This window comes from Scyliorhinus torazame, chromosome 1 (genome assembly GCF_047496885.1).
Source record: "Scyliorhinus torazame isolate Kashiwa2021f chromosome 1, sScyTor2.1, whole genome shotgun sequence".
NCBI lineage: Eukaryota > Metazoa > Chordata > Chondrichthyes > Carcharhiniformes > Scyliorhinidae > Scyliorhinus > Scyliorhinus torazame.
Genome location: NC_092707.1, coordinates 383924013 through 383938965, shown reverse-complemented (window position 1 = coordinate 383938965; position 14953 = coordinate 383924013). Strand labels below are relative to the sequence as shown.

General features: G+C 44.6%; 1 protein-coding gene across 1 annotated transcript in view; it reads right to left on the bottom strand.

The window, feature by feature from the left end:
- The window catches only part of riox1 (ribosomal oxygenase 1), a 43915-nt gene extending 29632 nt beyond the window's left edge, over positions 1–14283 (bottom strand). The window contains exons 1-2 of the mRNA XM_072512429.1: positions 14163–14283; positions 7951–8310 (exon numbers count right to left, since the gene is read on the bottom strand). Coding sequence (XP_072368530.1) covers positions 7951–8310; positions 14163–14234 — 432 coding nt within the window. The 5' untranslated portion in view covers positions 14235–14283. The remainder of the gene's footprint in view (positions 1–7950; positions 8311–14162) is intronic.
- Positions 14284–14953: the final 670 nt, after the last annotated feature.

Here is a 14953-nt window from a genome sequence, read left to right as displayed (position 1 = left end):
GTCTCGCAACATCATCGAAAAACACACCATCAGAATAACATGGCGACAACACTCAGCTCATCACCAATGTCAAACTCTCCACCACCTCTACTTGTCATGCTGTCTGTCCAACATCTATTATAAGACGACCAGAAATTCGCTCTTCAATTAAACAGTTGGCAACATGGTAGCACAATGGTTAGCACTGCTGCTTCACAGCTCCAGAGTTCCAGGTTCGATTCCCGACTTGGGTCATTGTCTGTGCGGAGTCTGCACGCTCGCCCCGTGTCTGCTCCGGTTTCCTCCCACAGTCCAAAGATGTACAGGTTAGGTGGATTGGCCATGCTAAATTGCCCGTAGTGTCCAAAAAGGTTAGGTGGGGAACTGGGTTATGGGAATTGGGTGGAGGCATGGGCTTAAGTGGGGTGCTCTTTCGGAGGGCCGGCGGAGTCTCGATGAGCCGAATGGCCTCCTTCTGCACTGTAAATTCTATGAAATCCATGAAATTTGGGAGACTGTCTCCAACTCCAATGTGACCTCCGTGCTCTCACCACCAATTCCATGGCTGTCTAAGGCTAAACTAGACTGCTCATAACTTCAACATCCTATTTGACACTGGCCCCATATCCAACACCCAGACCACCTACTTCCATCTCTGCAATATAACACATCTCCTGCTTCAGTCCACCTGAAACCTTCATTAATGCTTTTGTTATCCCCTGCTTCAACTATTCCAATTATCTCCTGAGCAGGGTGCCGGAGCATTGTTGGTTTAAAGGCAACAGTGGATACCATCACATTTTGGAAAGGTGCATAAACCGAGTAGTTATTCAACTTACATTCCAACATCAAGTACGATAAACAGGAGTCTCTGAACAATGCTTTAAATGGTGGGGAAGAAAACAGATTCTGAAAAATAGGAGAAACAGAGGGCAGGGAAACAGGATAAACATATGGGCTGGGATTTTCCAGCGTTGCCCGTGTGGGAATCAGCACGGGCAGGAATGGAAAATTTGGAGAGCAGCCATAAGTCCATTGGCTTTAGGAAACTCCGATGGTTGAAGACTTTGCAGACATTTTAGATGGAGGCAACAATACAATTGGGGACACAAGTTCAGAGCTCAAGGTTGTAGTGACTGCAAGCTTCAGCATGACAATCAAAGCAGCAAAATTAATCGGAAATTGTAGGAATGTCCAGTAACACATGGCTAGGGGACCTCATTGATGTAGGATGGAACAAGACTATGGAGACATTTTAAAATTAAGATTATGTTGAAGCCAATTCTTTCGGGCACTGGGAACAAGAGGAGTTTGGCTCTCTGCAAAAGGGTGATGGAGGTATCATTGTTTGTGAATTGCATTGAATTGTACTGTGTTTGAAGGTAGAGGTCAACTAAGACAACATTAAAGAGGCTGTGCCTCAAGATGATAGCGTCATGAATCAGGGTTTCAGCAAATGTCTACGAGATAGGGATAGAGACAGCAACATTATGAAGTTAATAGCTAGTTTTCTTGGTGATAAAATGGATATTAGTTGTGACAATTGAACAAGAATAGTTTGGGCATAGCTTGCAGAGGAGTGACAGAGGTAGTGGAGATTACATGAGGAGAAGCAGGTATAGTTGGAGTCAAACAAGCAGCGCAAACATAACATAATCAATCCAACAATCACGACCCAAAACTCAGTAGTAAGCGATAAGTCTCACATCTATTATCGTTATCGGTTAAACATTACCCAGGAGCGTACTTATTGGTGCACATTAAAGAAAATGAATAACTTAATAGATTATGCTGGTAAGATTCAAACCCCAGAACAGGTGGTCAAGATATAGAACAATAGACATGCCAATTATCCTGATTGTAGGCCAGTGCATATTGTAGAAAAAAGGGAAATGAGATTGTCCAATTAAGAATCCATCCTAGCCTCAAAAAAATTGTTTTTTTCATAGAATCCCTACAGTGCAGAAGGAGGCCATTAACTATATTCCATAAATTGGAAAACCATAAAGTTCTTAGGTGTTCTTGGGGCCTTTCATTTCATCCGCACAGACATGTAAACTGTGGCAAATATTTTAATCAACATATGAAGCTGCGAGATTCTGCCAAACTCTCAACTTGAGTTTAGACTATAATCATAAAATGGTACAGCAAAAGAGGTTGCCATTCAGTTCATCGTTCCTGTGACCGCTCTTTTGTAGCATGATCCAATTAGCTTGGTTTCCCTCTTCATACCCCATAGCCCAGCACATTTCCCCCCCTTCAAGTATTTATCTTTTGAATGTTACTAATGAATCTGTTTCCATCACCCTTTCAGGCTGAGTCTCAAAGTGGAGCAAATCCAACCCAATCTCAGTTTCTCATCAGTCATGATGAATTTAGTAACTGATAGGAACGTACGGGGAGGTCTTCCAATTGCTCTGTGAATGTATCCATTGAGTGACGAGTTGTGTAGACGGGAATAGCCCATGGTTAATCTCAAGTCTGTGGCAAGTTAGCGAATCAATGTTCAAAGAGGCTGTAGGGGCGATCCGAGTGGCCATGGCACTCTTAGGTCAATGAGGGATAATCAGTCAAAGACTCTAGAAAGTGACCAGCATGAGGAGAATTGCACATTCATCAAAAAACCTTGCAAAACAGGCGAGGTGGGGGAGAACAATATACTGGACGTCATTTATTTTATTATCCCAATGTCTGAACAGGAACAATGTGGAAAGGTGGCTGCAGATATCATTCAATTCTGACAGAACATTTCAAATAAACCATGTGATTCAGTTGTATGGCTGGAAAACCCAGAGTCCAGCAAAAGGAAAAGTCCACCCCACAATTTAGAGCAGCCTCACCTCAGCCATTCCTTCATTCCTCTCCATTTTTAAAATCGATACCTAGGAATATCTGTTCTCCTTCAAAATGTTTAATTCATTAGCTTGTGAGGCTAACACGCTGATTAAAGCATGCTATCTTCATATGGATAATGGTGATGATCTGTATAATACAATAGGTGTGTGGCATCTGGACAGTGTAAAGCCAATACCTGACGGGATTACTTCATTATCACTGAAGTACTCATATCCTCCACTCTCCCGTCATTGCACTTCTGCGATAAAATTCCATTAGAAAAAAACGAAACAATTTTGCCAACATTAAAATGTTGCAATAAACTTAAAGCTTTTGACAAAAAAGTCCTGAGAAACAATAGGAATGAATCAAAAACAATCCACTCAAAAGCACATTCAGATATCATACCCATAATTCCAAACACTACAAATCTGAAACCCCCGGCAACAGAATGTTACCACGACAACATCACAATCAAGTTAAAGCAGGAAAGTATCGCACAAATAATGGCTAAAAATTCAACAGCACAGAAGAATCCCATCAAAGTAAACAGATTTCAAATTATGAGGGGGTGGGAAAGAGGCAGCTGGTGTTTAGCGTGCATTGAGAGTTTTAATTTTCCAAAAATGTCCACTGAAATTGCGGTTTGGTTTGCCTGATCAAATTAATACACACTCCCTGTACAGACACCTGACTCTACCCAAATTGGATACCTTCAAGATGATACAGTCAAGATCTATCTCGATGTGGGCACTGCTGGGATTGAACCATCTCGCAACACTCACCAGTAAGCTTTCCATGGCTTGGTTAGCCAATATTGCTTTATCTAATGAAGCATTGGCTTGCAGTCATCTGAAGCTAATTGGGAAGGTGGGATAAGGTAGGATGAACAAATATACTTTTGAGAGTGTTTGAGGGGACAGAGTTATAAAATTGTATAAGAGATTTCGGACAGAGAAGAGAAACTTCTCTTATGCAAAGGCTCGCGAGGATGGGAAGAAAATAAGCAGTTTAAAATAAAAATATTACACGAAATAAAACTGAAGGAGCAACAGGCCATCTTTTGACTTAGCTTCCAGATAATTAGCTAACCATGCCCCACTCGGGAGCCTCCATATCCTGAGAGACAACAGAATCCTCAAAAACTGTTCAAATTCTTTTTTTTTAAAAATAAATTAAGAGTGCCCAATTCATTTTTTCCAATTAAGGGGCAATTTAGCGTGGCCAATCCTGCACATCTTTGGGTTGTGGGAGCGAAACCCACGTAAACACAGGGAGAATGTGCAAACTCCACACGGACAGTGATCCAGAGCTGGGATCGACCCTGTGACCTCGGCGCTGTGAGACTATGCTCCAAAAGCTAGCGATTCGAAATAAACCTGTTGGACTTTAACCTGGTGTTGTAAGACTTCTTACTGTTCTCAGATCAAGTAGTCGATATTCACAAGTGAGCCATAAGAAGGGCTAACACCCTTCTTTAACTGATCCGAATAGCATCACAGCTGAGCTAAATCTTGTACAAATCTATAGAACCCACAATTAACACGTTAAACTTTACAGCACAGGATGCCACTGTCTTTACCAGCTATGTGCTAAAGCAATCCAAATCTAATTCCACTGTCCTGCGCTCATCTATACCCATCTGGTTCAAATATTTATCCAACTTTCCATCGATATCTCTGCTCCAACACCCTTCTGTGTAAAGCAATTTGCAATTATCAACTAAGATTGCATTTTTCACTGCCACGTTGATGCCACTGAACAGCTGGTTATGCCATCTTTGTAAATTGGAGACTAAGTCACGCTGGCTCACCTTTGGCTGCTCATCCTTTTGTTCTGGTTAATTTTCTTGCCGAGCCGCGTCGCTTTCCTCTTTCTAGCCAGCCATATTTGCTGCCTCAATCAGTGCTCATTAGTGTTAACTGTAACTGGACACTAATGACGGGAGATTAAGCAGTCACATTAATTGCACCTTAATGAGATGCCAACTGCAGACTGAATATCTGAGGCAGCCTGAGATATCTAACGTGTTTGGTACGATATAGGCAGTGCCGTTGTCATTGACCTCTACTGGAATGGTAAATGGTTAGTATGAATTGCCCAGTATTGATAGTTGTCTGCAATTATTGCAGGTGGTCTAAGTGGTGGGGACTATATTGTCGAGGCCTGCTGGCACCTGTAGGAGAGACCGGAAAAAAGTACATGCAAAAAGTGTAATGCTTTTATAGTTGTCAGATTTTCTCTGTCCACAAGTCATATTTCATCTTTTAAACGCGCGCATTTAAACGGACAGTTCAGTCTGCATTTCTACCTATTATAGTAACGCATTTTACAACCATTCCCATTTTGTAGATTTCAATTTTCTTCTTTCAAGATCTAAACCAGCATAAAGCATACTACAACAGCTGTAGACAGATGTATGTAACAACATCAGCTGCTTTACTATTGTGAGATTGTTTACAAAGTCATGTTTAAAACTAGAGATTGATGCTGGCAAGATTTAACGTTTTCTTTCTCATGCAAAATTGTGACAGTATAACTGAATTCATTTTCTAAACTAGCTCTGTACATACAAGACCAAAATGATTCCATGCTAAGGAGTCACTCGGGAGGATTTAAACTAGTATGGCAGGGGGTGGGAACCAGAGGGTTAGCTTAGAAGGTGTAATAGAGAACAAAAATAAGAGAACAACATCACCCTGTCTGCTCAAACGCAGTGGATTGAAGTGTATTTGTTTCATCGGCAGACGTGTAGCAGGTAAGGCAGATGAACTTGGAGCACTTATTAGGACTTGGAATTACGGTGTTGTGGCTATCACAGAAACATGGTTAAAGGAAGGGCAGGATTGGCAGCTGAATGTTGGAGGATATAGATGCTTCAGGAGAGATAGAGGAGGTAAAAGGGGTGGGGGAGTTGCATTACTAGTTAAGGAGAATATTATAGCCGTACTGCCGGAGAACACCTGGGAGTGTTCATACAATCTGGGTAGATCTCAGGAACAGGAAGGGGGCAATCACAATGTTGGGCGTTTATTACAGGCCCCACAACTGCCAGCGAGAGATAGAGGTGCAGATAGGTAGCGAGATTGTCTACAGATACTAGGAGGGTGGGGACAGTTGAAATCCTTGAGGAGTGTAAAGAAAGTAGGAACATACTGAAGCGGGAAATTAGGAGGGGTCATGAAAAGTCCTTGGCAAAAGTAAAAGGGTTGTTGTGGTGGGGGATTTTAATTTCCTCTATATTGACTAGGGTTTGGATGGGGAAGAGTTTGTAAGGTGTATCCAGGAAGCCTTCTTGATGCAATATGTGGATGATCCAACTAGGGAATGGGCAGTACTGGATCTGGTATTGGGGAATGAGCCTGGACAGGTGGTTGGGGTTTCAGTAGAGGGATATTTTGGGAGTAGGGACCACAATTCCATTGGTTTTAGGATACTTTTGGACAGGGATGAGGGTAACCCTCGTGTTAAGGTGCTAAACTGGAGAAAGGCAAATTACAATAACATTAGACAGGAATTGAAGAATTTGGATTGGGTGCGGCTGTTGGATAGTAAATCAACATCGGACATGTGGGAGTCTTTCAAGCGACAGTGGATTAGGATTCAGGAAAGTCATGTTCCTGAAAGAAGTATGGGAAGTTTAGGGAGCCTTAGATAATGAGGGATATTGTGAACCTCGTCAAGAAGAAAAAGCAGTCTTTTGTACAGTCTAGAAGGGTGGGGACAATCGAAACCAGAGGAGTATAAAGAAAGTAGGAAGGTACTGAAGCGGGAAATTATCATGGCTAGGAGGGGTCAGAGGTGAGGTTGTAAGACGGATACAGAACTGGCTCGGTCACAGAAGACAAAGGGTAGCAGTAGAAGGCTGTTTTTCTGAATGGAAGGTTGTGACTAGTGGTGTTCCACAGGGATCTGTGCTGGGGCCTCTGTTGTTTGTAGTATACATAAACGATTTGGAGGAAAACTTAGCCGATCTGATTAGTAAGTTCGCGGATGACACCAAGGTTGGTGGAGTGGCAGATAGTGTTGAGGATTTTCAGAGGATACAGCAGGACATAGATAGGTTGGAGACTTGGGCAGAGAAATGGCAAATGAAGTTTAATCCAGACAAATATAAGATAATGCATTTTGGTAGGTCTAACATAGAGGAGAAATATACCGTAAATGGTAAAACTCTTAGGAATATAGAAGTCAGAGATCTGGGCAAGCAGGTCCACAGATCTTTGAAGGTGGCAACACAAGTGGACAAGATAGTCAAGAAAGCATACGGAATGCTTGCCTTCATTGGACAGGGCATAGAGTATAAAAACTGACAAGTCATGCTACAGTTGTATAGAACCTTGGTAAGACCACACTTGGAATATTGCGCACAATTATGGTCGCCACACTACCAAAAGGATGTGGAGGCTTTGGAGAGGGTGCAGAGGAGGTTTACCAGGATGTTGCCTGGTCTGGAGGGTGTTAGCTACGTGGAGAGGCTGAATAGACTCAGACTTTTGAGTAGATAAACGGAGGTTGAGGGTGACCAGATAGAGATCTACAAGATTATGAGGGGCATGGATAGTGTGGATGGGCAGGCACTCTTTTCCCAGGGTGGAGAGGTCAGTCACCAGGGGGGAATAGGTTTAAGGTCCGTGGGGCAAAGTTTAGAGATGTGCTAGGCAGGTTTTTTCCCCCGCAGAGGGTGGGGAGTGCCTGGAACACGTTGCCTGGGGAGGTTGCAGAAGCAGATACATTAACGACGTTCAAAAGGCATCTTGACAAACGCATGGATAGGATGGGTATAGAGGGATACTGCACTAGGAAGTGCAGAGGGTTTTGGCCAAGAGTGGCATCATAGCCAGTACAGGCTTGGAGGGCCGAAGGGCCTCTTCATGTGCTGTATTCTTCTTTGTTCTGAGCTAATGGTCAAAAAAAACCTTACAATCCCCATTTAGTTTATGTCCTGAATTTCAGTAGATTCCAGTTTTTGAAAAATGCATATTTGTTTTTTTTTTAAATTGATGCCACGTTACCTCGTAGCTCTTCTTCAAGTAATACAATTTGCATTATCTAAACAATTGAATTTTAACTTCGGAACAGTTTATGAACAAATGCTTGCAGGCAAGACCATAATCTCCATTTTGCAAGACCCACCTGGAACGTTTTTCTGGGAAACTGTGCCTTGGAGCTTGCTGCACTCTTTACTGTTGAACAGCTTGTTGGAAGATTGTTTGACAGCGCAGCAGCTTTCCTAGACTTTGACTTCATCTTTTTAATTCTACGTACCCGTTTACCATTAATTTTAGTCTTAACATGGGGGCCCGTGGGCTCCTTCTCGACACACTCATTTGTCCTTTGTAATATTTCAGCATTATTCACAATGTGAATGTCCAGCAAGGATTCCATTTTGACTTTCAAATCTTTGTGTTGCCTCTTGATTATCTTGCTCCTCTTGGACAAATGTAGTGAACGTTTTTGTTTTTCTTGACTCATCTTATTTGAATGTTCATCAGTCTGTAATAAATAATCACATTAGTAAAGCAGCAGGAAGTCAACAACATTTTCTCCAAAGTACCAAGACTTGCATGGTTCAGCACAAAAGGTCTGTGCTGCCCAAGCGTCGGCTCATCTGCTGTTGAAATCCTCATCCTTACCTTTACCTCTCAACTCGACTATTCTAACGCACACCAATATTCTACTCTCTATAAACCGGAGGTCATTCAAAACTCTGCTCCCCGGGTCCTTGCTTGAACCATTCACCCATCTTTGCTCGCTGACCTAAGTTGCCTCTCGGTCAAGCAGCTCTTTCATTTTAAAATTCCCATCCCAGTTTTCAAGCCCTTCCATGGTCTCATCCCTCCCTACCTTGTAATTCCCTCAGTCCCACAACTTTATGCTATCTGTGCTCATCTATTACTGGTCTCTTGAGTGTGCTTATTTGAAATGTGCCACCACCGCCGGCCATGTCACAGCTGTCCAAGTCCTAACCTCTGGAGTTCCATCTCAAAACTTCTCTTTCCTTCTTGAAGATGCTCCTACCTCTTTGACCAAGCCTGATAGCGTCTTATGGGCTCAGGACCAAACTTTGCTAGCCTTGGGATGTTTTATGTTAAAGACACTATATAAACACAAGTTGTTGCTGTAAACTGATGCATGCATTTGCATCAAGCACATCCTCCACAGATGAAGTCCAAAAGTCACTGATAGGCATTTAAGTAGTAAAAGAAAGAATGGGGAAATTGGGACCAAAACAATGATTGCCCCATGGAAGCAGAGTCCATGGTTGAAATATTAATTGTGTACTTTGCATCTTGCTTTACCAAGGAAGGAGAAGCTGCCAAAATCATGGTGAATGTGGTACTGTAAATATTTGCATAATATTTATGTAAAAATCAAATTTCTGAGACCTTTTTTAAAGCAAAATGTTATAGAATCATGGAATTTAGTGCAGAAGGAGGCCATTCGAGTCTGCACTGGCCCTTGGAAAGAGTACCCTACCTAAGCCCACACCGCCACCCTATCCCCGTAACCCCATCTAACCTTTTTTGGACACTAAGGGCAATTTAGCACAGCCAATCCATCTAACCTGTACACCTTTGGACTGTGGGAGGAAACCGGAGCACCCGGAGGAAACCCACGCAGACACGGGGAGAACATGTAGACTCCGCACAGCCAGTGACCCAAGCCGGAATCGAACCTGGGACCCTGGAGCTGTGAAATAACGGTGCTAACAACTGTGCTACCACTACTGTGCTACAGATAATATTTTTGAGGGGCTTACCTTCAATTAAAACACATCCGCCCAGCTCACCTAACATGACTCTCAAAAGAATCCATAAAGTAATGAGTGAAGCAGTGCCCAGACCATTTGTTTATTATCTCTGTTTTCATTAAGGAGCCTTTCCCACACCCCAGGAGAGGAAGCAGCAACATTGGCTACGAATAGACTGGGAATGGGCTTTCACTGCTGCTAGAGGGATCAGGGAAAGGGGAGCAGGGAAGGGCTGCACCATTGGAAAATGTCACATTGACCTAATGCTTGGTGCAGGTGATTGCACGGTTTCAGCATTTGCAAGGGCTTGATTAGCAAGTCCCGTGCCTCCCCACCTCGGCACAGGACGGGTAATGATCGAGGGCACAAGACCTGGGGTTCATTTATTTGAAGTTTGTTCTGGAAGTTGGTCCCTACATCCTGTTTCCACGGGTCCTCTTCATTAATCTTCTCCGATCTGTCAGGTTACTCGCCTACCACCCTTTGCCCCCCATAATATAAAGCAACCTACATCCTTTTGCCTTAATTAGCCAATGAGTTGGAAGAATTAAGATATGTTTTACCATTTTAATTAATAATGAATTGAGGTTTTTGATGTGATTGTGGAGATTATACATTAATTCAGAAATATTTGGGCTTTCATTACTTTTACATGATGTGTGTGAAAATCTATTTTTTAGGCTAAAAATCAAGAGGTTGACTTTTACACCAGTAAATAAGATAGTTGAGATATTGGATGAACTAAAAATGAATAAGGTGGAAGCATTACAATGGATGACTGTATTTAAAGTTGATAAGTCATCAGAACCAGATCAGGTGCCCCTTTATATACAGGTATGCTGCCAGAGGACTGGAGAATTGTAAATGTTATACCTTTGCTTAAAATAAAAGGTGCAAGGTTAAGCCCAGCCACTGCAGGCCGGTCAGTTTAATCTCAGTGGTGGGAAAGCTTTTGGAAGCAATAATCAAGGACAAAATTAACAGTCATTTAGACAAATATGGATTAAGGGAAGCGAGTGCAATGTGGTTGATGCAATGTACGTGGACTTCCAAAAGGCATTAAAAAATTTTTTTTAGACTACCCAATTAATTTTTTCCAATTAAGGGGCAATTTAGCATGGCCAATCCACCTAACCTGCACATCTTTGGGTTGTAGGGGTGAAACCCACGCAGACACAGGGAGAATGTGCAAACTCCACACAGACCAGTGACCTGGGGTCGGGATCGAACTGGGTCCTCAGCGCCGTAGGCAGCAGTGCTAACCACTGAGCCACCATGCCACCCTCTTCCAAAAGACATTTGATAAAATGCCACATAACAGGCTTGTCAGCAAAGTTGCCCATGGAATAAATGGGACTGCAGCAGTATGTATACAAAGCTGACAGAGTGCAGGAAACAGTAGCGGTGAGCAGTTGTTTTACAGACTGGAAAGTGGTATGTAGTCAGGTTCTGCAACAATTGGTATTGGGATCACAGCATTTCTCGATCTATATTAATGACCTAGACTTCAGTGCACAGGACAATTTTTAAATTTGCAGACACAGAATTTGGAAGTATTATAAAGTGTGAGGAGGATAATGATAGACCTCAAGGCAGGTGGTATGGGTGGACATGCAGATGACGTTCAATAAAGAGAAATATGAAGCAATACATTTTGGTAGGATGAATAAGAACAGGGAATATAAAATAAAAGATATGAAAGGATCTGAGGGACTTGGGGGTATAGGTGCACAAATTATTGAAGGTGGCAGGGCTGGCTGAAAAAAGTACTTTGGGTACACAATCTTCAATTCTATAGGTACGGGCATAGAGTTCAAAAGGAGGTTAAGCTGAAATTTAATAAAACACTGGTTCAGCCTCAACTGAAGTTTTGTGTGATTGTCTGGAAACCACACTTTAGGGAGGATGTGAAGGCATGAGGTAGGGCACAGAAAAGATTCACAAGATGGCTCCAGAAATGAGGGACCAGTTACAAAGATAGATTGAAGAAACTGGGGCTGTTCTCCTTCAAAAGAGAAGGTTGAGTGGAGATTTGATCTCGGTGTTCAAAATCATGAGGGGTCTGGATAGATGGGGAGAAACTATTGCTGCTGGCGTAAGGGTGAAGCAGAGGATGCCGATTTAAGGTGATTGACTAAAGAACCAAAGACAACGTGAGTAATTTGTATTTTTCACACAGCAAGAGGTTAATGTGTGGAATGCACTGCCTGAGGGTGTGGTGGAGGCAGATTCAACTGAGGTTTTCAAAGAGGAATTGGATTATAATCGGAACAGAAAGAATGTGCAGGACTACAGGGAGAAGACCAAAGGAGTGGCACTAGGTGAACTGCTCATTGGAAGAGTTGACGATGGGCTGACTGGCTCCCCTCATTGTTGTCTTTTCTCAGTTAAACCAGAATGTCATTTATCTGAAATGTTGGCTTGGAATTTCAACCCAGAGGCAGATAGGGGAATTTGGGAAAATACCTGGCTCGACTGCCCGTCTTGGGAGAAAGTGCCCGCCAAGGCACTGCTGTGGGCTGAGTGTGAGCAGGAGTCAGGACAGCTAACATGGAAAGAAGTGCGGATGCAGGCTGTTGAAAATGCCTGCCTCAAGGCGGCACAGGTTCGATCCCAGCCCCGGGTCACTGTCTGTGTGGCGTTTTCACATTCTCCCTGTGTCTGTGTGGGTCTCACCCCCACAACCCAAAAGATGTGCAGGGTAGGTGAATTGGCCGCGCTAAATTGCCCCTTAATTGGAAAAAAAGTAATTGGATACTCTAAATTAACATTTTTTTTTTTAAAAGGCCTGCCTCAGAGCCATGGGACTATGTTCGAGTAAAAAATAAACACAAGACCCTCCAGCACCCACATGCTTCACCCTCCCAACACTCCCCATTTCACTCCCCCCCCCTGCCCCACCCACGCATGCCACATGAGCCACCCGCCCCCTCACGTCCCTCATGCCAGGCCCTACCCTCTCACCACCCATGTCCTCAATGTCAAGCTCTGCCCTTCCAGCCACCCCTTCAGGCCTCCTTTGCCAAACTCTGGTACTTCCATGTGCATTAACCGACTGTACGGCATGGTAGCACAGTGGTTAGCACTGTTGCTTCACAGCTCCAGGGTCCCAGGTGTGATTCCCAGCTTGGGTCACTATTCGTGCGGAGTCTGCACGTTCTCCCCGTGACTGCGTGGGTTTCATCTGGGTGCTCCGGTTTCCTCCCACAAGTCCCGAAAGCCGAGCTGTTAGGTGAATTGGACATTCTGAATTCTCCCTCTGTACCCAAATAGGCGCCTTAGTGTGGCGACTCGGGGCTTTTCACAGTAACGTCATTGCAGTGTTAATGTAAACCTACTTGTGACAATAATAAATATTATTACGCTGAATTGGTGAACACCATTGGCTTGGCGTAGGGGACAGGAGGGTGGATGGGCAGGGCCTGGGCTGAGAGAGTGGGTGGAGAGGCAGAACTTGGCAGAGGAGGCATAAAGGGGACCTTTTGAAATTACCTTAGGTGCCCTCATGCACACTAGGGCTCACGACTCCTCTAGGGGCCACGAACCACAACTCTGGCCCGATTCAATGAAATTTGCAAAGAAATAGGAGATATCCATCTCAACAATGGTGTCAGCCGTGTGGGAGTGCCGAATGCGAGCTCCTGATAGGAACCAGTCCATATCCTTTAAAGGCATTCCCAAAATTTGCCCAATGGGGGAATTGGGATCCGCTCACTACTTTTAAAGGGCTTCAGTCAACCCAACATGGTGGAAATCCAGCTTTTTTGCTCGGTTTCTCTGTGCAGATGCTGCGAGACCTGCTGGGCATTTCCAGCATTGTATCTCTTTCAAAAAATCCTAAAAATGCTCCCATTTTTAAAAGAGGGGCACAGCCAATAGGTTACTAAGGAAGATGATGGTACAGAATCCATAGAGTATCTACAGGCAGAAAGAGGCCATTTGGCCCATTGACTCTGCACTAATCCTCTGAAAAAGCGTCCTACCTAGACCCATGCCCCCACCTAACTTGCACATCATTGGATGCAAGGGGCAATTTATCATGGCCAATCCATGCACCTATTTGCACAGTGGGTGGAAAGCGGAGCACCCGGAGGAAACCCAGAGACACGGGAGAAGCTTCAAACTCCACACTGTCAACCAAGGCCGGAATTGAACCCGGGTCCGAGGTGCTGTGAGTGGCAATGTCATTGGAATAGTAATCTAGATGCCCAGACTAATGCTGGGGGCGTGGATTTCGTTCCTAGCAGGGCAGCTGAATTTAAATCCAATTCCTCCTGCTCTGTAGCCATTCAGTGATTGGATGGGATTGCCGAAGAAGCTGGAACTGCTGCTGGGATCTGTGGTGAACCACCACGTGGCCTCTCCCGGGGGAATCCAGGCCTGGCAGGGCGCCTGTGACGTCATCCAGGGGCGGGGTCAGCCGCTGACTCCACCCACCGCGCGAGCGGCCGCCTCCCCATTTCAATGGATCCCAGGAGAGGAGCGCAGCGGCCTCCCGCCTTCAATACGCAGTGTTCCCTACCCCCTACCCTCCCGCACGAACCAGATAGAACCTCCAACAATCACCTCCCGCCGCTCGAAGGCACCAACTGACCTGCCGGCTAATCCCGTTCTTCGCTGTCAGGCTCCGATACACCGAAAAGGCCGACACACGACGATCCGCCATTGCCGGAGGATGGCGTCGGCATGTGCGTCGTGACGTCAGTACGCTCACCCACGCAGCGTGACTGATAGCTCATTAACCAATCAGCGCTCGGCCGCTAGTGACCCCGCCCCTTCCATGATGCCCCGCCCACCCCAGCCATCGGAGCTGCCCCATGCCCCCCCAGCCCTCAGTATTTCCCCAATTCCCCATCCACCCCTTAGTGTTGCCTCAGTGTTGTTCTGCCACCCTCTGATTGAAGACATTTCTCCTCAGTCCTAAAAGGCCGGCCCTGTATCCTGAGACTGTGACCCCACCCCATATTCTAGACCCCAGCCAGAGGAAACAACATTCCTGCATCCTGTATGCCTATTCTTCCAAACTGCAGAGAATACAGACCTAGTCGAGCCAATCTCTCCTCATACAACAACCATGCCATCCCAGAAATATCTTCTTAGGTAAAGAGATCAAAACTGCATACAATACTCCAGTTGTGGTCTCACCAGGCCCCGTACAGCTGCAGACAACCTTTTGCAATGAAGACCAATGCCATTTGCATCCTAACTGCTTACTGGGCTGGTTTAGCACAGTGGGCTAAACAGCTGGCTTGTAATGCAGAACAAGGCAGCAGCGCGGATTCAATTCCCGTACCTGTCTCCCCAAACAGGCGCCGGAATGTGGCAACTAGGGGCTTTTCACAGTAACTTCATTGAACCCTACTTGTGACAATAAGCGATTATTAT